This window comes from Astatotilapia calliptera, chromosome 22, assembly GCF_964374335.1.
Source record: "Astatotilapia calliptera chromosome 22, fAstCal68.1, whole genome shotgun sequence".
Classification (NCBI taxonomy): Eukaryota; Metazoa; Chordata; class Actinopteri; order Cichliformes; family Cichlidae; genus Astatotilapia; species Astatotilapia calliptera.
Window position 1 is genome coordinate 8,731,466 of NC_137442.1, and position 24,619 is coordinate 8,756,084.

Genomic DNA, 24,619 nt, shown 5'->3' on the forward strand with positions numbered 1-24,619 from the left:
TACATGTATTTGCTATTCTTAAACATGTTGCTACAAGCAAGGTATGAATCCAGTATGACCAGTCCCTTAAGATGACAAATGTAAATTTATACTGACAGGACAGCACTCTCTAGTGGAAATAAAGACCAATACAACCCTGATTCTCTTGTGACATGTTAAACATTTATTTTTGATCAAAAAAAAAAAAATCAGAAATCACATTTAAAAAAAAAAGATACACGCAAATGAATATTTAGTTTTACAAATAAAATGATCTATATACAGTACTAGGTGTCACGCATTGTGTGTTGGTTATTGTCAAAACAAAAAACAAAACCCCCCACCTGACATTAATGCGGTAGTAACAGGTTTGCAAACTACTGCTTCTTGCATTCAAACACAGAAATGTCAATTTCGTACCAACAACAGACAGAAAAAATGTCTATCGAAAAAGTCCTGAGGGCAAAATATTCACATCGATTAGACAATATAACCCACAGCGAGGCCTGCATTAAGATATTCAAGTCTGCCTTGTAAACTTGGTTTCTCATTTCTGGAACCACATGAATGTGAGAGCTATTCCAATTTGTCCAGCAGCTGCCGGATGTCTTCTTGGCCACGATAAATCCTCTTTACACCTCTTGGGAGATAGCGGCAGGATGAAAGGTTGAGGTAGTCTAGAGCAGTCATTTGTCCAATGACTGGCCTGCAAAACAAAGCACAGACGTGAATGGGAACGACTGATTAATTCTCAGTTCTTTTTGGATGCACTTTGTCTAATAAAGAGGTTATTTTGGATTTGCGGCGCTACTGAGGTAAGTACAAAACAACTACCTGAGTGCACGTGGTGTAATTCTGGTCCCACTCAAGTTCAGTGAGCGCAGTGTGTCTGCCTCAGCTTGACAAAGGTAACTCATTGCTAACTCCAAGTCTTCCTCAGTGAAGAGCTGATGTGCAATGTCCAGCTGTTGCAAAGTTCGACTCCATTTTTGGGTCAACGTGTGAAGTCCTTTCTTAAGCGATGACAGCCCAACATGGCTGCTGAAATATTGTCCCCAGAACAAACATTCAAGCTCTGCCAAATACAAGACAGTAAAATAAAGCAGATAAATGTTTGAAATGGTTTTAAAATGTGAAGCCTTCAAATAATTCAGACACATTTTGTGTACAAACTGTACTAAACTGTCCTGACTCCGACTTCCAGGTCATCATAGATTCATTCTGAAAAAGCCAAACTGAGCTGCTCGGTATTGGTGACATAAAGCAAAAAGCATTAATTTCCTGACAAACATACCTAGACAGGGTAAATCTGCAAGACCAGACGCTGTGATTCGAGAACAGCCTCGCAGGTCCAGCACTCGCAGTTTGGGGGAATCGAAGAGAATGTCCCTCAAATCTCTGTCGGTCAAATAGGAAAACGATGTGGTTGCGATACAAAGCTCCTCCAGTAATGGGAAGCCTGATGTTGGGTCGATACCAAAACGCATTCCCTTATGAAGAGGTTGGACGTTCATCATTCGGAAGGTCTGATGGGAAGCAGTACGTAAGCGTCACGGGAGAACAAGTAACCTTTAGCAAAGTGCAAACTCTGCCAGTAGATAAGAAATTACAGCTACTGGCTTTAGTGCTACTTGGGCGTTTCCTTATTTTCTGTCACATACATGCTGCACAGTAGCCAAGTATAAGAGGAATAAGAACTACTTTAGACTGTCAATGAAATAAAGTCATTCTACTAGAGTCCAAGAATAAAAGGTGGAGCAGGAATTGTGAAGAACATGCTCACTTAAATAACTGTTCTGTAGCATTTCAAAAAAAAAATAAAAAAAAATCAAATTATATAAAACCAGGGTTCATAACGATAATTTCAAATGCACCTTGTTTTTTCAACCAGCAGTCAAGAACCAAGAGATCCAAAAAGTCTTTGAAAAGCTGGAATTTAAATATTAACAATAAACAATCAATCAACAATTAATAAAACGCCTGCTTTTCTTCATCTTCTTAATTAAGAGTTTAAACTTTAATGTAAAAAAGCTAATGTAGTCACACTAAAACAGAGAAGACCTTTGTTTTACCTTGAGCTTAGGGCATGCCATCTGTAGTGCCTGGATGCAAACAGGAAGTTGGCAGTCTTTACTGTCAAGCTTGGTGTTGACCTCCAGCATCTCCAAATCGGGACAGCATCCCCGCTGGAAAAACAAAAAGCAATGCTATGCATTTATTAAGCTCATTTGTCCAGTAGCACTGACTTTGTGTAGCACGTGTTTCACAAACAAAGAGAGAAAAGTCTTACAGTGATTGCAGCCAGAAGTCTGTCATTCTTTAGTCCATGACTGAACAATATTTGCCTGATCTGGCTCCCATGGTTTTCAAGATACTCAAGGAGTCCTTCAACCTGGAACTACAGCAAAAGCAAGTTATCCTGCAAATTCTCTACATGCAATCATGCCTGGATGAAAAAAGATCTCCTTATGATATATCACCTATATTAAGTGGATGAAGTTTCTTATGAATAAAAAAAATGATAATCTGCATTGGGAAAATACCCTTAAAGCTCATATAGTTAATATAAGACAAGTAAAAACAGTTGAGATATTTTTCATCATAAATATCTGCTTATCTTGTTTAAAGTGCTTAACTCATTCACTGCCATTGACGTCTATAGCCGTCAATTGCAGTGTATGAGTCAGTGGGTTTAACTCATTCACTGCCAATGGCTGGCAGTGAATGACTTAACATTAAATTCTTGACAAACCCTTAAAGTTACACTTTAAATTTAGAGCAAGCATAGAGAAACTTTCCCTGTACTGTAAAACACTGCACATTCATTGCACTGTGTAACTTCATTACACAGTGAAAGATCTTTGCATGGCTTCTATTAGAAAATCTCTACACAGGTCCACGTACCTCTGAATACTGGAGATTTAAGCTGTGCAGGGAGCGGCTGTGCAGACCGAGGCAGCGAAAGGCCGCCGCTGTCACTCCTGTGCAGTAAGAAAGCTTGAGGGAGCAAAGATCAGGGCAGTACTGCGACACAACCTGATGATGATTTCAAAAAAAGCCACATACTAAGTATTAAATAATACAGATAAACCAAAATTTTAATAAAACATTTATTCCTTTATATATTGTTTTTAAGTGAACTGTAATTTATGTATGAACAGGATCCAAAATGAACAAACACCAGTGTGTGAAGGGGAGTTTCTCAGTTTAAGACTTATTTTGTATTCAGGCTTGTTAAATTTTGCCTGGTCTTGTCAGGCTAGGAAGAAAATATTTGCAACCAGTGTGGTTTTTTTAATGTAATGTAATCAATATGCTGGAAAATCAAAAATACTCTCTGGACAAAAACAATATCCTATTGGGATATGGGGCTTATGGGATCAGACTATATTTAATGATGGACATCTTAGTTCATTTTTCACTACAGGTTGTCATCAATATGTTCACTGTAAAATATAAAAGGGAGTTACTTCAAATTGCCTCCAACAAACACCAGAAATATTCTTTAACTTTACACTCTCTAAGCTTGAGAAGCTGAAACCAACTTATTACCAAGAAATAAAAATAATCAATGATTATCAAAACAGTTGCCAAGAAAACGTAAGTCTTGACTATTACTGTATTTTTAAAAATACATTAAGAAATGATTTTTATGTTCTTTTCTTTGAACTTGTGTGAGGAGAGCTTGTTTGTGGATTTGTATGTGTATGAATGTACTAATCATTTCAGATGAGAAGGTCTTTCAAATAATGTTTAATTCTCGATGACTTACCTCTAATGCATAATCAACGTTCTTTGTCCAGTGACACAGAGAAAAGTCTCGCAGCTGAGAGAATCTAGAAAACAACACAGTTTAGAATTCATTTACATGATTAAGACTTAAGCAAAAAGCTAAATAAAGTACAAACCTGCTGTGTGCCAGCCAGTCCAAAGTGTCCTTAATCTTCTTCTGAGTTTTTGGTAGTTGGCTCCTCCCTGGTGCAATCCAGCAGTGACCGACAGTCACTCTGTGCCACAGGATCGGACTGGAGGCAGCGGCGTTCCACAGACGACAAACTCTCCCCACCCTGCACCGAAAACACCAGGAAGAATTAAACGGTGCGGTGCTTAGGACTGTCACTTGACCTCAAGAAGGTTCTCTGGGTCGGTATGCTGGCTTCCTCACACTGAGTGTCTCTATATGTTAGCCCAGTGACACACTATCGACACTTCCAGAGTGTGCCCTGCCTCTGACCCTATGAATGACAGCTGGGATAGCCTCCAGCCTCATCACAAGTCATCATTTGTGAATTGAATTAAATGGAAGAAGATGGATTCATTGACTTTTACTTCCCAAAGTAGAGCTGAAAAATGCATATCCAACACAGCTTTTTAAATGTGAGTATCTCCTTGTTCTATCATAATAATGTGAATGCGTTAAACTGTTCAATCGCACAAAACAAACATGTAAAGAAATTTCCTTGAAGGGCGTTTTATCAGTTTTCTTAATGTTTATCCATAAAGTTAAATAACTTACAGTCTTAATAATAATAATAGTAATAATAATAATAAAGGTTATGTAGAGAGATTCAGACTTTAAGTTATGAGATTGATATCCAAGGTATTGAAGTAAGTGAAAGATAATTAACTTGCATGAAATGATTTTGATTAAAATAGTGTATGCAACATTTCAGTCTTAATCTCATAGGTTTAATTACAAATAAATCACATGTACGACACAATACCTGCATAAAAAGGGCACTGCTCCCTCTTGAATGACCACAATCTGAAAAATATTAATTAGCATCTCCTCAGGCAGGCTGTGGCCCCATCTGTGGTCGTCTTCTTCCTGAGTTATAAAGAAATTTGCGACTTTTTCTTCTTTTTCTATAACTGGTTTACTTTCCAGTTTGGGCTTGGCATTGACTGGCTTCTTTTTCTTGACCTGACTGGCTTTTCCTTTTCCTTTTGCCAACTTCTTCTTTTTGCTCCCCTTCTTTTTCTTAAGAGTCCACACTGACCCGTCATACTGGGAGGTGGAACTCGATATAACGAGAAGCATATCTTCCCCTTGATGGACAGTATAACCAGGCCGGGCAGGTCTGGACACTCGAGCCTTTTTGTGCTTCTTTTTTGCTTTGGCATCTGCAGCTCTTTTCAAAGATGCCTTTTTTGGTCTTGCTCCAGCATCTCCTTGAGCTGATGATGCACCTTCCTCTTTTCCCTGATTCTGTGTTGAGGCTTCTGCTTCAGATGCATCCATAGTTGCTGCTATCTTGAGTTTACAGTGAGATTAAATCCAGGAAAACCAGTTATCAACATGATAGTCTCATAGGTGGTAATGTCTGGAATGAGAAGCAGATCAAGATAAGTCTGTGAGAGTAATCTGATCTCCACTGGGGGTAAAACAAAACACACATAGTGAAGTGAGAAAAGTGGCAACAAAAACAAAACTGTAAAAGTCACGTCTAAATTATGGTTAGATAAAGTGAACGAGGATGTATCAACATGACTTTAAATTGACCTCCCTATTTGCATATTGTAGACTGCACATAAAATATCAGATTGCTTAAGAATTGATTGTTCAGAACTCCCAATATTTAGACACAAAATTCCCACTCAGCTGTACAGATGCAAAACACCCTGCACCAGGTCTGTTTCTGCAAATAAGTAATGAGGAGTTTTTATACACAGAACACTTGTAACTATTCACAATAGGTAATCTCACTAAAGTAAAAGTTCGAATAACTACACAGTTGGCATGCTCAGAGTTGAACAGGTTTGTTGATAAAAGTCTTTCTTGACGAGCTTGGGTGTGTCAATAGATGGGGGAAGAGATTTGGTGTGAAAATGTGTTGTTTTCCTCTGCAGAGGATACATTTTTGTGACATACTGCTCCATCTGTAAACTTTACTTAGACTACAGACATCTGTTTTTAAACTAAGACATCTGATGTATTTTGATAACAAAGGGTAAGCAAATTACAGCTGCAGGGTTCAAAATAACTAGTGGCCCACTGGGGCCAGTTTCCATGTATCAATTCACTGGCCAAAAATGAACCGACAAATTAGTATTTTTTTCATGCAGGTAGTATTTGAAAAGTGCGACTAAATAAAGCAGAGCTGTCTGTATGCAGTCTGTTTATTCAGTTTGAAATGATCGTTAAAAAAAGGCAGATTTTATAGCCGAAGGCTAACAGCTGTGATTCCTGCAGGGAAAGAGGGGTAGATAATGTTATACATGACAATTATTTTACAGCTTTAGCTACCATTTACTTGGGAGATGTAACTTTATAAAATATAAGTCTACTATTATTTTATACTACATTATTAAAGATAGAGCTTCCAGTATTGAAAACAATTAAATTGGCTTCTTTGGGTCATTAAAAATATTGTAGAGGCCAGTGAAAGTTTGTTATACAGGCCCGTAAGTCAAAACGTGGTATTGTGAATAGTGAACATTAACAGGCTTTTTTTCTGATTTTTTAATTAATTCTACACAAGCTGAAATATTCAAAGCCAATATATGATAGTTAAAGCTGGGATAACATATAAATACAAAAATCTACTGTGGTATGACCAAACATCTAGAAAGTTGCTATTTATGTTAGTCACCTTCTTTACCTGCTTCCATCTGCCTCCATCTCACCCTCTCCCTACCATCATCTGTCACACCCACCCTTCTGTATGTCCTCCTTCAATGCATCCATGGATCTCCTCTGCAGTCTTCCTCCTGTCTGGCATTTCCATATTCAGCATCCCTTGTAAAATATATTCACTATCCCTCCGCTGCACATGCCCAAACCATTTTTAGCTTTGCCTATCAAACGTGTTCTCCAAATGACTGTCCCTCTGATATCCATCCTAGTCCCTTCCAAAGAAAATCTTCCAACTCTAACACCTTCAGCTCCAACATCTTCAAACCATAAATCCTAGCAGGTCTCACTACCATCTTGTAAACCTTCCATTTAAGTCTTGCTGCTATGCTTCTGTCACAAATCACCCCATCTCCACCCACTCCATCTTCTTCATCTCTCTTGTGCACTGTCCTTAGGATGATTGACCCCAGGTATTTAAACTAACACTAACTTCACTAACTCTATACCTTGCAACTTCTCTATCACACCAGTCTCCATCTCATTCACAAACGTGGATATGTCTAGCTTCTGCTGACTTTCATTTCTCTTAAGAGCATAGCTCCACCTCTCCAAACTCACTTACACCTTCTACCTACCTTCACTACATCTCACATTGTCCTCTGCAAATATCACAATGATGACCACATCTATAACAATGCCGAGTTGTTACAGCCACATGAAGCCAAGGATCCAATATTGCGCTGCAGAACTGTAATTTATTTAATTTGTCCCTGTTTTCTATTGTTTGGAGTTTCAATGTGGGGTACAGTAACTGCATCCTGAAAGAGGCTAAGGTGGATTTTACTGAATGCATTTGTAGTTTTGTTGTTGTTTTATGTAACGATATGAGCCATATTAACAGAAATTTGTTGCTCACGTTTGCTAACAAGCCGTTTTCCACTTCAAAACTGCGCGCGCATGTTCATTGTTTGCAAACAGAAAACGGCTCTACCGACGACTTTATGTGAAGCACGAGAAATGACGATCAAACACAATATATTAACATTTTATTATTACTAAGCTCTTACCTACCTAGCCATCGTTTAGAGAGTTAGCTAACGCTACCTGACACCAGTTAACTGAGCTAGTTCCCACAAATCGCCCTGGAGCACAATATGACAAAATACGGCATGGAAATCATTGCGACGGCGGCAGTAAGCATTATCAGAGCCTGTCGATAATTAAACAAATGTTATTAACAGAAATGCTTTTTAAACAATACATTCATAAATTGCTGTTTTACATTACCTGCCGCTAGATCACGAAGACAACTGCAATAAGTGGACCCATAATGCACTTCGCATTGTTGGTATTTTTTTTTAAACCACAAACTTTATTAAATGTCTTCAAGTAACAAAATATTACCGTCGTTATAACACATTCAGCTGCAATTCCACGCAGACTAAATATAAATATATATTTTTTAAAAAAACTTTAAATCATTTATTTACTTTTAGAGTTGCATTTCCCACAAAACTGAGAGCATTTAAAAAAATCCACCTACTCATTATGAAAAAATAAATAAAAATTTAAAATCATTATTTGCATAGAAACACGCAATTTAACAATAAATATATAAAAGTGCAGTCTTTTCAATGAAAACTAACATCCTATAGGATAACACGTTAACCAACAACACAGTTAAAGTTGAAAATCTGTCGTTCCCAGTTTCTTCTTCTGTGGGGCTTCACGGCCGTTTCGCAGCAATGATTCGTTGAGACCTCGACAAATGCCCGCCTTCTGTAAAACCAGCCAATCGTTGCAGCGCACGGTCTCCACCCCTTCATGGTGTATTCTGAGAGGGAGCGTGTCCCAGGCGCCTGGTATTTTTGTTTCTGGGTAAGAACTTGTACTACTAAATCATAGATTTACAGCGCATACAGTTCAAATTATTTGGGAACGCTACAGAACCCAGCACATCTTTCTGCTCAGGTATTAATCACGGATTATTGCACTTTTGCATGCTTAGTTTTGTGCTAGTAAAGTAGGTGCTAATAGTAGCATGTTGCTCAGAAGGCTAGCATTAGCATGTAGATTTAGTCCAGCATTAGCATTCACTTAGAGATGTAGCTACAATCCTTTTTTTCCGAAAAACCTGCTTATAACGCCATTAAATCACAGGAATAGTCACATATTTCGATGTATTTATACATGTTAGGGATTAATTATGCATGTTTACTGATAATAAAACACACATAGTATCCAATAAGGATTCTTTACATAGCTTAGCCCCTCTCACAAGATAAATTAGTATGTGATATACATGTTCGTCATACAAGTGCACTTAAATATATTATTTCTGCAGAATGTTTAGTTGTTGTTTTGTACTTTTGATCTGCTATGACATGCACCCCTGTAGTATTTAACAGCCATAGATATGGTAATTTTATTTATTCATCTATATTTTGACTAGTTATAATTACAGACCAACTTTTTAGAAATTCACTTTGATAAGTAACATCTATAATTAGATACCCAGAGATCTTTTTTATTTTTCAACATGTTATTAATAACTTTGTCTTTGCATAACTTTAATAGCTAGTCAAAAACTTATAACTGACATGTATTCAAACACCATTGCAGGCATTTATATTTTATATTTTTATTTTATAATTTACATGTTTGTTACCTACTTTAGACTAGTTGTAGTTCTCTTTAATTCAGTTTTAATCAGTTAAAAATAATTATGATGATCACTTAAGTTGCTCCTGAAAACAGTGTTTACTGTAGATCATTAAATGTTATTTGAGAAGTAAAAATTAAACTATGAATATGTCGTTTTGGAATTTTAACTAGTTAGAATATATGTCACACAGTTTTGTAACATTACATTTTTTACTAGTACCAGCTATATTTAGAAAAATGGGTAATGGGTACAACAAATCACTGTAACATATGTAAACATATGTGGAAATGTAATATACAAGGTAAAAACTGAGTTTCTACAATTCTAACAAGTTTGAAAGTCAATGTTTGATAGGACCATCTATATTCTTCAATGCAGCCTTGATTGTTTTAGACATGCTTTATTGTCATTTCTTTAAGAAATCTTCTCCAGGCTTCTTGAAGGGCATTCAAAGGTTTTCTTTGGAAGTTGCTTGCTCTTTGTTCCGTTCTCTGCCAATATCATCCCACACTGCTTCAGTAATGTTGAGGTCAGCCTGTGACTGATAGTGTTCAGTTGTGTGCTTTTCTATCCAGGTGTGCTTTTACTACATTGACAGGGATCATTGTCATGCTGAAAAATGAAGTTGTAGCCAATCAGATGCTTTCCAAATTGTATCGCATTGTGGTAAAAATCTGTGTGCATTCTATCAGTTTTGACAAGATCCAGCTTCCTCAGATTTATTAAAGACACAACGCACACCATGCTGAGATGTACTATATCTCAGCATATATGTTTGGACAACAGCTCTTTTGGAATCACCTTGTTCATCCAAAAATACTATTATATGTCTGTCAGACTGTGCTATCATTGTCATTTTTCATAAGCTCAAACAAACTAAAACTAAATGACAACACATAAGGTTTTGTGACAGGCTGCTAATAAGTAGTCTGATATGCATAAACATGCTGTCATCGCTTCACTTAGGTTTGTTTTTATACTCAAATAATTCAATAATTAAGCTAAATGGCTTGAAAACAAAAATACTCTGAAGGTGGTACAGAAATGGATGAAAATGCTCCCAGTGTCCAAAGAAACACTTTGAAAGAGCTTCAGAAAGCCTGGTAGTGTTGAAAACCACTTTAAAAATTACAGGAAAGTCTGGTTGAGACAACACACAAAGAGATTTGGGGGGGGGGTTGAATCACAGATGAACAAATGAACTGGGCATATGCTTGATAAAATACAGACATATTAGAAATGTAGTTGCTGATATATGCAATTCTTACAAGTGAAAAGTAAACTGTTTCTCTGTGTGCAAATGTAATTTTGTAAAAACAAAGAATTTAATGTGTTTTGTTTGAAAGTCAGATTGTTAGTAATAAGTCTGATTGATTAACTGAAAAGATTCAATTTAGTAACATAAAATTTTATTATAATGAGAATAAGATATAAACAACTTGTTTTCTTTTTTAGGGAATACAGAGTGTCAGTGTTGTTTCTTTGCAGATGCTTAAAGCAAAGTCTCACATTTGTCTGAAAAAACTCAGGCCAAATATTTTCATCTTTATTAGAGTTATGTCAAATTTCAGGTCCATTCTGAAATAATAGTTTTCTGAAAAAAGCATTTTAATGGATGATGGTAGTGGTGTTGAGCCATAGTACCCTAAATATTCGAAGGGCCGTGCTCAAGTAGTTTTCCAGATAGTGAAATTTCAAATTCCCTCTGAAAAGATGAAAACTAATGACAGTAGGGACCTGAAATTTTTAACACTAATGTGATTTTTTTCAGAGAAATTTGACATGGCCTGGATCCAAGACATTTTATGAAAATACAAAACATAAAATAAAACGACATGATGCGATAAGGAAATGGTTGTTACTTGTTGTTTGTGCCATGATGCACTTTTTCTCACTGTGATGTATTAGAACTATTACTCTTTATGGGTTTTAGTAGGGGAAGATAAAAAATGTGCAAGAAAAACGTAAATAATTATTATTAAGATCATAACATTTTGAAATATCAGCTACAGTTTTAACTGTTTAGTTTCAGTCATTCATCTTCATACAAATTTAGGACAAATTTGTCATTGTAAAAGCAGGGAAACGTTCTCGTCCACTGTTATTTTGTTTGGTCTGTCAGATCTTAATCATGCTGATTTGTCATGCATTATCCATCCAGTTTTTGTCTTGAAAGCGTCGTCTTCTGTAGACTGAGGACTGAAGAATTTCATCTCTGTCTCTTTTAAAACAGCATACAATGGAGGATGGTCAAGATTTTTCTCTTTGTGGGAAAGCAGCTGTGACTGAAGCCAATCTAAGTAAGTCTGAATGCATTGCAAGTAAACAGCTACTTAGTAAAGCTTGTATTTAAGTCACTTTTGCTGATAAACCTTCACATAGTGACTGTGCCTAATACTAGGGCTGCACGATTAATCGTTAGAAAATCGCGATCTCGATTCATACTTATGTGCGATCTCATTTCCAAATGACAACGATTAAAAAAAAAAAAAAAAAAAAGATGACGACGACGATTGTACCTCATTTTGATCCGGGACGTAATCTGTATGAAAACAAGCGCTCACTCTTCCTGCTCAACAAATGACAAGGGCGGAGCCTTATACCACGTGATACAGAAGCTGTGCCGTGTGATGCTAAAATTAGCAGGGAAAAAAAACAACGGCGAGCACGTCAGGGATGACGAGAAAGTGACAGGAGAAAATCCGTCCCGGTCAACCACCCAAACATCAATAACGGGAACCTTATACAGCGCTTCCCTATACCCGTCGAACTCCCGCAGGCACAAAGAAATTACAGAGGCTATCACTTATCACCTGACCAAAGATATGGCTTCCATCAACACTGTGCAAAACGAGGGATTTAGGAAAATGATCAACACCCTAGACAAACGCTACACAGTGCTGTCCCGCAACAATTTTTCTATTGTTGCACTACCTGCTCTATACACGCAGTGTCGAGCAACGGTGGAGACGGAATTTCAAGCAGTACAACATTTTGCGGCAACAACAAAACGTGAGACATTTGTTGTTTTTATGTTTATTTATTGTTTTTATGTTCAGTCTCAACTGTTACGAAGTTGATGTGCAGTTAATAAGTGCAATAAATATTTATACTGGAAAAGAAAATCGTGAGAGAATCGTGATCTCAATTCTAAGCCAAAAAATCGTGATTCTCATTTTATGCAAAATCGTGCAGCCCTACCTAATACCAGTTCATTTAAAAAGCCTTACCTCTTCGTAAAGGTTTACATTTCTGATTACTTTGATTTCTATTTTTCAGGAGATGAATACTACTGGAAGCTCGTTGCGGACTTCATTGGTCCTCAATCAGGAGAAGAATTAGAGCTTGAAAAGGGCCCCTGCAAGAACAGATTTATGATCCAAGTAGGACTTTTGAGAGAGGACAATAATTTTCCGTGGATCGCCATTGTGGATTGGCTCAAGAGGATCTTCCCCGCACATCAGTCAGCAGATTTTCGCCGTTTGATTGGAAGAGGCATTGCCACAACACTGAGTCTTGGATATGATGCAAGGCTGGTCTTCCTGGAATCAGATGTCAATTTTAATTTTGTTGGACCAATATGTGATAGCATTGGAGTCGAGCGGCAAGATCTTTTGGAAATGAGAGATTTTTCAGATCGGGCAAAGTCGATCGAAGTCACAAACGGCTTGATTCTTGAACTAAGCAACTTTGTGAGCAGGGAGAAAATTTCCCCAATTGTTCTAGTAAGTTGGCTTAGAAACTTCAACTCACAGTACTGTAAGAATGGCAATGTTCAAAGGGCATATCAAGTCCTCAAAGCCAAAATAAAAAAGTTAAAGGCGTTTTGCTGCAATTCAGAAACAAGAAGTAACAGGAGGAATGCATTGGTTGAAAATATGCTTCAAAGTCCGTTTGAACTGGTTCAGATAAAAGAGCCAAAGCTTATTGTAAAGAAACGCATGAGAAGAGATGAGAGCATATATTATGAAAAAGTTATAATCAAAGAGGAAGACGAGATTTTTGAAATCATGGAAAGTGAGGAGCCTGAGATGGACAGAGATGAAATACGAGGACAAAACGATCATGCTGCTGTACATAGAAATTATGAGGATATGGATGTTTCCAACAGTGGAGACGAAACCTCGGGTAACACAGCAGAGTCTATGACTGTTCTTGACATCGCAATGCTGACTGTCCATAAACTGTCCAGTGTGTACAGTGGGAAAACAGAAGTGTGCAAGCAGGTTTCCCTGGATCTCCTTAAAAATCAGTACGCTCTGACATTCAAAGACAATCCAGCTATGGCAGTGTTTGAGAAGAAGCTCGAGGCAATGCATGAACACATTTCCCTTGTCTCTCCTGTCATGTTTCTAAACTACAATGCCAATTTCCTCGTTGATGTTCACGATGTAGTGGAACAGCACATATTTGACTTTGAAAAGGAGATCATTGAGTCAGCGGGAGAGAAACTAGGCCGTGATAAGCTCCCTAAATTCAAGAACTTTGTCAATTTTCCAGAAAGCGCCACCTCACGGTATATTCACATGGCTTGTGATATCCTGAGCCCTCGCACCCCCGAGAAGAAAAACTACAGGAAGTACTGGGTGGCTTTCTGTGAGGAAAAGAATAATCCCTCCAGACTGGCGGTAAATCACTCAAACAGATTCAACACCTACTTTGAAGCTGCTGCGGGTCTTATCCACCACCACAAAGAGATCGCTCTCTTCTTCTCAGATTTGCTGTCGCTGAACAATGATAAATGCCCGAACATTATTCTGGAGAGTGTTGCCGCAGATGCGAACGACACTGTGATTCAGAGCCTCGTATGTGTTCTGGCAATTGTGTACTGCAAAATCCTCGGTCCTTACTGGCAGCTTCTGAAGAGTGGAGGAGAGTACGCTCTCTACAGCCAGTACTTACTCTATCTCTACCAAAAATTTCTCGATTGGTCCAAAGATCCTTCAACTCTGCTGGAACCAGAGGAGGCTACGGATGTCTTTCTGCAGTACCCACTGCAAGAGAAAACCTTTGACGGAGTGTTTCACTACTGTGGGCAGTGGCACACGAATCGAGATCTGATCAGAGCTTGCTTGAAGAGGACGATAAAGGTGATTGCTTCAGTCACTGAAGAACACCTCAAGGATTTTCTGCCAGGAGGAAAATTTTCCCAAATTCCTTCCACCAATTTGAGCTTGCAGTTGGTCAGTTGCACATTCTCTGTTTTGATGGCGGAGTACCCTTTTGGCCACACATACCCCTACAAGAGGAAAAGGCCTGAGAAGTCAACAAAGTACTCTGTAGATGAGAACTTGTCATCAGGCAGCTCCCAAGAAGACAAATACCAATCTGCTTCATCTGATGAGAGCTCTGACGACTCTGACTTTTCCATTTTGGAAGTTAGAAGGAGGACCTCAAAAGAAACCCGCAGTCCACAGATGAGAAAAGGTTATGCCAGCAAAATAGAAAAGGCAATAAAGGTGTACGAGGAGATAGAGGAGAACATGGACAGGGATTACATAATAGCTCAAGTGAATAGAAACGGAGGGCCATGCAAAACTCAGCAGGATGTCGATAAAATGATGCTGCGTTTCGATGGAAAATCCCGAGCTGAGAAACGGGAGGGGCTGCGCTGCGAGATCGTGTATCAGAAAATGATTCTGAACAACACAAACTCTCACCTGGATATGGTTTTCCACAACAGCACACAAATGGCACTGAAGCTGAAGCTTGCACTTCCGCGCGTAAAGCCTGGCTACTCTATCGTTTTGGCGCCTAGAAGGACCAAAAAGAAGCCGGTGCTCCAGGACACGACGGAAGCTGCGACCGGTCCGAGTCAAAGCAGCAGCGGCACATGAGTGCTTTAACTGTATGATATCTAGAGAAGAGGTCAAGAGGATGAAATCTTATCATGTGACTTCCTCATGTGACTGCATGGCTTCGGACTAAGCAAAAACACACTTATCACATAATGTATTATTTTGTACATGCCATTAGTTGGAAAGACTGGATATTTTTATAAGTTTTTTTTTTTTTTTTGCGACAATGTCGATGAGTTTGTAACTAATCCTTACATAAAAGATGTGAAATTGACCACTGTCAAATTATTTTACTTAATTTATCAACCAAACGACAAAATGTCTGGATGTTGTTGTTGGTGACCTCGTGTTTGTCAGATCTGAAGGGCATTTGTGTTTGTATCACAAGCCTCAGTGTGAGTGAGTTAATCAGCGACAGTTAGTCGTGTCAAGTTGAGCTGAGTTAATCATGTCAACGAGTTCATGATCATAAACTCTTGCGCCCCCTTGTCCTTTAACCCTTGTGTATTGTTTGGGTCTGCTGGATCCATTTTCTGAATTCACTATAAAGAAAATCATTGTGTTTATTGTTTTAACCTTAAACTCAGAACACAAAACAACATAAAGGGTTAAATAAATCTAAATTATTTAAAGCTAAATAAACACCACACAAAGGTAAAAAACAAAAATAGGGTGGCAGTGGGATTGCTGTATCGAAAGTCATAGTATTGGGATCTTCTCTTCTTTTTTTTTTAATTATTAAAATGCTAGAGAAGAGCAGCAAAGCCCATTGTTTGGCTGAAATGAATCTAATTAGCTGTTAAAGTAGAGGGCGATAGTGTCGCAATTTAAGCAACAATCAGTGTTAACTTCCCACAAAAACAAAAAAACAAGCAACCCCCCCTTTAATTATTTTAAAGGTAACAGTTGTTTACAATGAGCCGTCTGTGAGTTGCCCGCTGGATCGCAAACGAGAGAACTCCAAGGCAGATGGTGCCTTCACGGTTGTCGGAATGTCTAGAATTCCTTATCGAGTATGAAAACGCTCCAACAGAGTTAATGTCCAAACGTGTTATATTATACGCTGCTTTAAAAAATTTGGAGCTTGTATGTGTCAGAGAACCACTGTAAGAATAGGGAAAACCCGCGGTGCTGTAGGAAATGGCAGCATACCAGAGAGCGGTAATTAAAAATGACTTGGAGGTCATAAACCACCTTTACAATTCACGATACAACTTTGCAGCGAACCTAGTGTGGAATGTGTGCTTTGCTTAAGTAGAAAAAATGCAAAATTGAAGCACATAAAAGCCGAAATAAAAAAATTGAAACCGATTATTAAAGTTCCGAACAGTTTCGAAGGCAGCCGAAGGGGCGGAACTTTGCGTAAGCGTCCTCTGTTTCGAGTCCCTGATAGGGAGGTATGGAGGAACACGCTGGACACAAGCTGAGGCAAGCGTTTTATTAGCGTTTCTCTGTTGAATTAGCCGGACTAAGCGCGACCATGTCCGGTGGGTGGTGGAGCAGTGCCGCGGTGAGCCACGGGCTCATGGCTCTGTTCGCCATGGGTTCCTGGATTTCTGTCAACAGTCTGTGGGTCGAGCTCCCGGTGATTGTCGGCGTGCTGCCCGAAGGTAGGTTGTAGGAAGCTCCAACAACCCCACGCTTCCCCGCTTTGACCTTTCCCCTACTAATCCATAGCGTGTATCACAGCGTTTCCACATTATTTGAGTTCATTGGTTTTATTATATAGGCTCTGGAGGCGGTGGTGGACAATAACAGCTAGCTCCACCTTATTGTTACATTATCAGTCTATGCATTCAAAATTGGTTAGGTGTAGCGTTCAAATGTAGTTGTGTTTTCGAGTTTTTTAAGAGATGGCGCTCTTACTTAGTTCCTGAGCTGTTGTTAATGTGCAGGTTTAGACTTTACATACTAAACTGCTAAACCTGTCATCATTATCTGCAGTATAGTTTATATGCTGTTATATCCGATGTTATGTAGTTATAACTCCTGCATTAATACTGAAATGCTTCAGTGTTATATATTTACAATATTATTTCTGAAGCCCAACATTTACTCCATGGTCTCTATAATTTCATTTGTTTTGGAACTTTTCACCACCAAAATTGAAAATTAACTATAACAGATGATACCAGTTTACATTTTAACTATGTTTTAAGCAAATTGCTTCTTTATACCTTTGTCGTAAATGATAAAATAATGATAGACTGAAAGGTAACCTTTATTATTCCATTGTTTTTCTATAGCCACGCTGTACATATTTAGATGTTTGTTTACTTATTACTTCAATTTTGCATACTTTACTATTTTTCCACATTGCCTGGTGCAAACCAAATGCTTCCTATAGATTTACTCATTTACCTATGTACACTCAGTGGTTACTTTGTTAGGTACACCTGTTCAGCTGTCAGTCACGTAGCAACAACTCATTGGATTCAGGTATGTAAACATGGCAAAAATGATGTTGAAGTTCAAACTGAGAATCACAATGGAAGGAAAAAAGATGATTTAAGTGCCTTTGTTGGTGTCACTGAATTGAAACTGCTTATCTACTGGAAGTTTCCCCATGAACATCTCTGGAGTTTCCAGAAAATTATTTAAAAGTGAAAAGCTGTCTACTGTGTAGCTCAGCAGCTGCACAAACTTGAAACCTTAGCAGCCAAAACAACATTGGATCACAGTCCTGTTGTCTAAGAACAGGAAACTTAGTCTACAGTTCACACAGGCTAAACCCCCCCCCCCAAAACTGGACAGCAGAAGATTGGAAAATGTTTCTTCATCTGATGAGTCTCAATTTCTGCTGCAAAATTTAGATGACAGGGTCTCAATTAGGCGTAAAAACATGAAAGCATGGATCCATTCTGCCTTGCATCAATGAGGCTGCTGGTGTAATAAGGTTAGGGATATTTACTTGGCAAAGTTTGGGTCTCTTAGTACCAACTGAGAATCATTTAAATGCCACAGTCTGAGTACTGCTGCTCACCGTGTCCATCACTTTAGGACCACAGTCTACCCATCTTCTGATGAGTCATGTGTCATGTCACAGTGCTCAAATAATCTCAAACTGGTTACTTGAACATGACAGTGAGTTCACTGTACACTAATGGCCTCCAGTCACCAGATCCCAGTGCAATAGAGTTCATCTGGGATGTGGTGGAGATTCTCATCGTGGATGTGCAGCTGACAAATCTGCATTATCTGTGTGATCCTATCATGTCAATATGGACCAAAACTCTGAGAAATGTTTCCAGCATGCATGAATTCTAAGGGCAGTAAGGGATCCAACCCAGTACTTGCATGGTGTACCAATTGAAGTGATTGGTGAATGTATAATATCAGTATAATAGCCCAACGATATACTGTCAGAATTAAGTGCTTCATCATGGGATGATATTTATGAGAAAACTTCAGTGGGTTCATCACATATTTGTAGGGGTGTTATGACCCAGTCATGATCAAGAGACCAGGTGTATGTTTGTTTTAGTTTTTAAGCTATTTTTTTAAAATTATTCATCCACTCAAAGTCAAAACTGAGGTATGAACATAACCGTGGTTTTCAATAAATGTTACACAGCTGCATGTTAGATATAACTAAACTTTATTACAGGCTAAGTGTCATCTTGATCTAAAACTCAAATCTACAACTAAAATTTTCACTAAATGCATTCCTCTGTTTGACACATATTAGGGCCAATCTGAGAAAACACACAAAAAAACACAAACTAAAAATTTCCTGTGTTGCAGTTTATGTTTGAAAATGGCTAATATTCTGTGAGACTGGCTCATATCCAGCTTACTTACACTTTCACTGGTCAGAGGTTTCTTGCTTATATCCATTTAATGTCTTTGTGGTTATCCAAAGGATAAGAGTTTACTGCCTGATGAGGGCAGCAAACTCACAATATTGAACTTACTCAGGGAGTAGGTCGCAGCATCACTCTATAACAAAATAACTCTTGATGCAATAAAAACAGATTAGCATCGTTTAATAGAAACATACATGCACAAAATTGTTTTGGAAAAGCACCTTAAGATCAGCAGAATAATGTGGTATCCTTATTTTTTTTAAAAAGAACACAAATATGAATTCGAAAGAATCAAAACACATTTATTAAACAAAATTGTAAAAATGTGTTCTTATTGAGATCTTATTACTTTAACTTGTTTGTTTTGCTTCTCTTTTAGGCTGGAACCTGCCTGCTTACCTCTCAGTGCTTATAGCATTTGGGAACCTGGGACCAATAGCAGTGACCATCACACACCACTGTGCGCCTGGGCGCTTAAACGAACGCCTCGCCATCCACTGCATCCAGATACTGGCAGTGGTGGCGTCCGCTTTTCTGGCCGTCTTCTGGTGCCACACTGTCATGGTGGCAGGAGAGCAGAGATCCGTACCGTTCCTGGTCTTGACTTTCGTGTTATCGATTGTTTGCTGTACGTCCAACGTGACCTTTCTGCCTTTCATGTTCCGGTACCCACCTCAGTATATCCGTACTTTCTTCATTGGTCAGGGTTTCAGCGCCTTGTTCCCTTGTATTGTGGCGTTGGGACAAGGTGTTGGCAAGCTGGAGTGTAAAACTGTGAACGGCACAGTGCAACCAGAGTATTTGAAAGAGAACTTTCCCGCCCAGAATTTCTTCTGGTTCTTGTTTGTGATGCTCTCAATCTCTGCTCTGAGTTTCCTGGCTTTGACGCGAAGACCGTCAGAGTCAACGCAGGGTTCACAGCCACCGCCACCGCAGGAGTCTGACAGTGGTGCAGCAGCAAAGGATGAAGAAGAGACGCACCGGCTGTACAACGGAGGGACGCCAGTGTCTGAGGAGCAGGTGCAGGTGCGGGTGGAGGAGCAGCCACCGGCTCAGACATTTTGGACACCACGAAACATCTTCCTGCTTGTGCTGCTCGCCATCTCCAACGCCCTCACCAATGGAGTCCTCCCATCTGTGCAGAGCTTCTCCTGCCTGCCCTATGGCACCATGACCTTCCACCTCTCTGTGGTCCTTGGAAACATAGCGAATCCCGTAGCGTGTTTTCTGGCCATGTTCGTTGTCCTCAGGTGAGAACATAGAAATAAAGACTTATTTGTGAGATTTCATTGTTATATTTGGACTTCTTCTCATGAAAACTTGTCTTTTCCAGATCCTCTACACCTCTGGGATTTTTGGCTTTGGTGGGTGGTGTATTTGCTGCTTATCTCATGGCGTTAGCGGCCCTCAGCCCCTGCCCGCCGCTCCTAGGAAGCCATGCTGGTGTGGCTTTAGTGGTGAGTGGGTTCATATATTTCTGGGCTGGGGTGTTACATCCCGTCAAGGAGGCTGAGACACATCCTGAAAATGTCGTACGCAGCCACAAAAACAACTTTGAACAAAGAGTAGATGTTGTGTTTATTATTTCAGCAGAAATAATCTGGTCTGTAAGCCAAGGCCAGAAATAACAAGCAAACAAAGCTGTTTATAGAGGCAACAAATGTTGGATGGGTGATGGGGAAGGGAATGATCCTCTGGAAGTGGTGGCCATCTTAGCTCCTTACGTAGCCTGTGGTTCTCAGTTAGGAGCTGTAAACATGAGCAATTTGATTTATTTATTTAAACAAATAAATGAATCAAAATTACTATTTTTAAGCTTAATGTTTAAATAAAATTAGTTAACATCTATAGTATAACAACAATGGATACATTTCTAAATGGGCATGATAAATAAAAATAAAGCTGATTTTATATAAAGAAAGAAAACGAATTCCCAAATTTAAACTAGTAATTTTAGGGAATATCATTAAGCCCTTCCTGGTTCGACCCTCAAAGGGATTTGTGTCTCCTCCCTGAGGATCTTTTCGCTTTTAGGTGAATGTACAATGCGCCAAATCAGAGCAAACTAGGAACTAGAAATTTTAAGGTTAAAGAGTGCCTTCATAGAGCCTTTGATTATGCAGGTCTGCAAAAAAAAAAATTCAGCTTCATGGGATATTTTTGTTAAATTTTATGTTTGTTATGCTTCTGAATCCAAAAATGATTTCCACTTCCCTCTATCATGTACAGTTTTGCAAAACATGAGGAGTTTACATTAAAAAAAAGCACAACAGCGATGAAAAAAAAAATCAATATTTTATTAAAATGAACCATGCATACTTTTTCTGAGATTTCTTACCTTTCACTATGAACAAAATAAACCTGTTGGGATGTGATCATCTGAGCTCCTCACACCGCCAAACCCACCCTACCCCCCTCCTTCTGACCCCCCTCAATTCCTCACATTTTCTATTTGTATTTCTCTCGAGTCTCACGCTTAGAAATATTAAATTACTGTAAGAAATCATTATTGGATATGTTTTTCTGACTCAAGTATAAGACACCAGATTTCAGTTTGAAAAGGGAAATTGTACACGTACCGGTAATTAAACTAAAAAACTGACGTGATGGAATTTTAAAGAGATTTTTCACGGTTTCAGTGAAAATCTATAAGAAACAGTCAACATATCCTATGCAGTTTTTTGGTTGCAGACCTGCATTATTTAGTACTGGATGATCAGTTGTCTTTGTGTTTAAGAATCAAAAATCCCAAGAGATTTTTTTTCACTTCATATTTAACATTTCTGCATGTTTTTATTTATTTAAACATTTTTCCTATATATAGTCATCACATTTTTTGCTGTGATGCATCTTGTATAAAAATTGTTTTAAATTTTACCCCTGAACTTGTACTGAATACTTTTCTGACCTTTAATAATCATGATTAAGAAGTCTACTAATGACAGCTTCCTGAGAATAATAGCCCATCTTTATAGTGAGCTTTAAATATAGCCTGCTAGCTGTGTTAGTGTCATAAAACCTCACAATCAGTGAAATCTTGTTGCTTGCTCAGTAACGATACCTGGAGCAGGTTGCGATATGCCGATCGGTGATTATAGGAGTGTAAATTACACTCACGCGCACCCAGTTCCTCAGTCAGTGTACTTTATGAAGCAAAACAGTACATTGGTATAACTTTACCTCTGAAAATGAATCCAAATGCCTTCATAAGCAGTGAGAATTGTAGACAGGAGTCCACATGAGTTACAACAGATCTTTAGAGGCCCACACTCCTTCAGTCTCATCACATTTTCTTCTGTTTTTAAATAATATCCTTCACTGATTTCACCTGCCCATTTGTGCCCCCTACAGGTCATCTCCTGGATTTTTTTCACTGGTGCCTTTTCCTATCTGAAGGTGGTGATTGGTACGTTGCTTCACGAGGCGGGTCACGCCGCCCTGCTGTGGTGCGGCATCTCCATCCAAGCCGGCTCTCTTATCGGAGCTCTCGTCATGTTTCCTCTGGTCAACATCTACAACGTGTTTACCAGAGGCCAAGAATGTGTCCAAGAATGCAGTTAGCAGGAGTGAGATGAGTGCAGTTTTTCTGTAAGCACACACGCCTCTCGTTCCTGCCCCATGGGAAATGGCCAAATGAATTCTGTTTTTGTGGTTCCTGAGAGATGTATTGTGTATTTCTTGCAGCTACTTCTTCTTGAGGATCATGTCTCACATGAGGCAGCCTCTCCTGATTCAGAGGTCTCAAGTCTGTGGAAGTAAAAACATTCCCAAATAATGGGAGCATTGTGTTGCAGGATTGGCCATGGGGGATGTAAAATGCATATGATGCTGTAAAACCTTTAAAGTGCTTTGTGCTTTTTATAATGAACCTTTGTAGGTCAGGTTGTTTATCGCAGCAGAGGAGCTGCTGATGGACTTTTCCCATCTCAGCTATCACGTGAAAGGTTATTTGCACTCAGACACAACAGCTAACTTGTTCGTCCTCATGTACTGATGCTGAACCGAATGATTCACTAACTACATTCTTTCAATGTAGAAAGGCAGCATTAATGTTTTATTTTATATTCAGATGTGTTGCTACCTCCTTTTTATGCCAGGAATAGATTTTTTTAAAACAGATTATGATTTTCTGTTAAGCTCCTCATGAAAATGGTAGAATTTATAACGAAGTAACTTTTTGCAGTCAGATCCATTCAGTTCTTGATCTCTCGGCTGAACTGGGAACACCTTGGTGTTCTCCTGGGCAAGATGGAGGCGGCAGCTGGGGAGAGGGAGGTCTGGGCTTCTCTGCTTAGGCTGCTGCCTCTGCAACCTGGCCCTGGATAAGCGGAAGAAATGGATGGATGGAAAGTTTTCTTTAGATTTAAGTTTACTTGACATTTGGGATGTTATCTTAAGGGAACGATACATGCCTGACAGTCACTAATCAGTGAACAAGGAATTTTATTTCTAAGTCCTTAAAGTAATGATTTTGCGTCTTTGATATGCAGTTAATGTAATTTTACTAACCATGCTGCTACCCAGCATCAGCTTTATTAAACTCTTCTGTTTACACAGGAAGAACATCTGTTAAGCTGCCTTGAGGATTTCGATGTAATACTGGGCTTTTTGTTTTATTACCAATGAAATGTTATTTGGTAATTTCAAATGGATTGAATTTTGCATTTATGTAATTCATGGATTTTGTTTTATTTTGTTTTTTTCTTCTTTTTACGTTGTCTTGTATAACAATGTTATGAATAAAACTGTTCATGGGTAAAACTGCTCTTTGTTGTTTTAAAATATCAGTATTGAGGATAGTTTGGTTTTTGCGTTTTGTATTTTTGAGCTTGCAGTTTGTTCTGGAAAGAGTTTTTTTTTAAACATAAGTCATCTACACTCATATGTCATGAATGAGTCAACTTTTAAAATGTTAAATGTCTTTGTGCCATATATAAACATCATTTCTAAAATAATTTGCACATCTGGCATAGTTGTAGAGACAGTAGCTAACATTAGGCTTCAGTCACACAGGATTTGAGACAATCACCAGTTGCCAAGGGAAAAATGTGTGTGAAAAAGGTGTGTAACCTCTTTGGCTGCTACAGATTTGCAGCGCTCGCCTGTGGAAGCCGCCATCCTGTCCGCAGATACTTGCAGAACAGTAGTGAAAACAGACAGTACAGACTGTAAAGTAGAACACTGGAAAACTGCAATGAAAGATTTATTTTAACAATGTAAGAATACTAAAGTGACTTGAAATTTATTTCCATATTTTATAGGCACACAGCTGATGGCTTTGAGCTTTTATCCACATTCACTTTGCCAAATAAAGAAAGTACGTTGGTCAAATTCAGTAAATCAGGTGTCCAGTTATACAATGTTGCATTTTGCTCCTTTGGTCAGTAAACTGCTGCAGTGGTGTGGAGGGATTATCCCTTTTCCCCACCAGGTTTGGACATACAACATCCATCCAGTGTCAATTCACGAACCTGTCACGCACTTAATTCACACGCAGCTTCTAACTATCGTCTGACCATCTTTAATAATTTATCTAATTCTACTCCTGTTGACGCCACCACCAGCTGCTTGGGAAAAATTAGAACGGTAACAATACTAACCACTGAAATGATTTCATTTCAAAATGTGAAATAAACCTGAAGCTACTAAAAAAAGCCAGATTGTGGTTTTTACAGCTGAAGGATGAGAGGTTGGTGTGTGCAAATGTAAAGCCGTTCCTTTAAAGCAGGGTTTAAAGGTTCCCTTCTCATCCTCCAGTGCTTTATAATGCATGACTTGTAGATAAATGAAATGA

General features: G+C 38.7%; 3 protein-coding genes across 4 annotated transcripts; 2 read left to right on the forward strand and 1 right to left on the reverse strand.

The window, feature by feature from the left end:
• Positions 1–140: 140 nt before the first annotated feature.
• fbxl6 (F-box and leucine-rich repeat protein 6) lies at positions 141–7,946 on the reverse strand. Its single transcript, XM_026156816.2, has 10 exons — positions 7,844–7,946; positions 4,704–5,303; positions 3,888–4,046; positions 3,752–3,815; positions 2,884–3,015; positions 2,270–2,377; positions 2,052–2,165; positions 1,274–1,505; positions 814–1,054; positions 141–685 (listed from the first exon to the last, which is right to left on the reverse strand). The coding sequence occupies exons 2-10, from the start codon at positions 5,219–5,221 to the stop codon at positions 556–558; spliced, it is 1,698 nt and encodes a 565-aa protein (XP_026012601.2). The 5' UTR covers positions 5,222–5,303; positions 7,844–7,946; the 3' UTR covers positions 141–555.
• A 342-nt stretch (positions 7,947–8,288) lies between these two features.
• On the forward strand, positions 8,289–15,293 carry LOC113014929 (uncharacterized). 2 transcript variants are annotated; one of them, XM_026156791.2, is made up of 3 exons: positions 8,289–8,434; positions 11,455–11,521; positions 12,501–15,293. In XM_026156791.2, the coding sequence occupies exons 1-3, from the start codon at positions 8,381–8,383 to the stop codon at positions 15,056–15,058; spliced, it is 2,679 nt and encodes an 892-aa protein (XP_026012576.1). In that variant the 5' UTR covers positions 8,289–8,380; the 3' UTR covers positions 15,059–15,293. The 2 variants fall into 2 exon arrangements, with proteins under 2 accessions (XP_026012576.1, XP_026012577.1); XM_026156792.2 differs by having other exon boundaries at positions 8,375–8,527.
• A 1,096-nt stretch (positions 15,294–16,389) lies between these two features.
• Positions 16,390–23,586, forward strand: LOC113014947 (solute carrier family 52, riboflavin transporter, member 2). Its single transcript, XM_026156824.2, has 4 exons — positions 16,390–16,629; positions 19,205–20,075; positions 20,159–20,282; positions 22,177–23,586. Exons 1-4 carry the CDS (start codon positions 16,500–16,502, stop codon positions 22,384–22,386), a joined length of 1,335 nt encoding a protein of 444 aa, XP_026012609.2. The 5' UTR covers positions 16,390–16,499; the 3' UTR covers positions 22,387–23,586.
• The last annotated feature ends 1,033 nt before the right edge of the window (positions 23,587–24,619 follow it).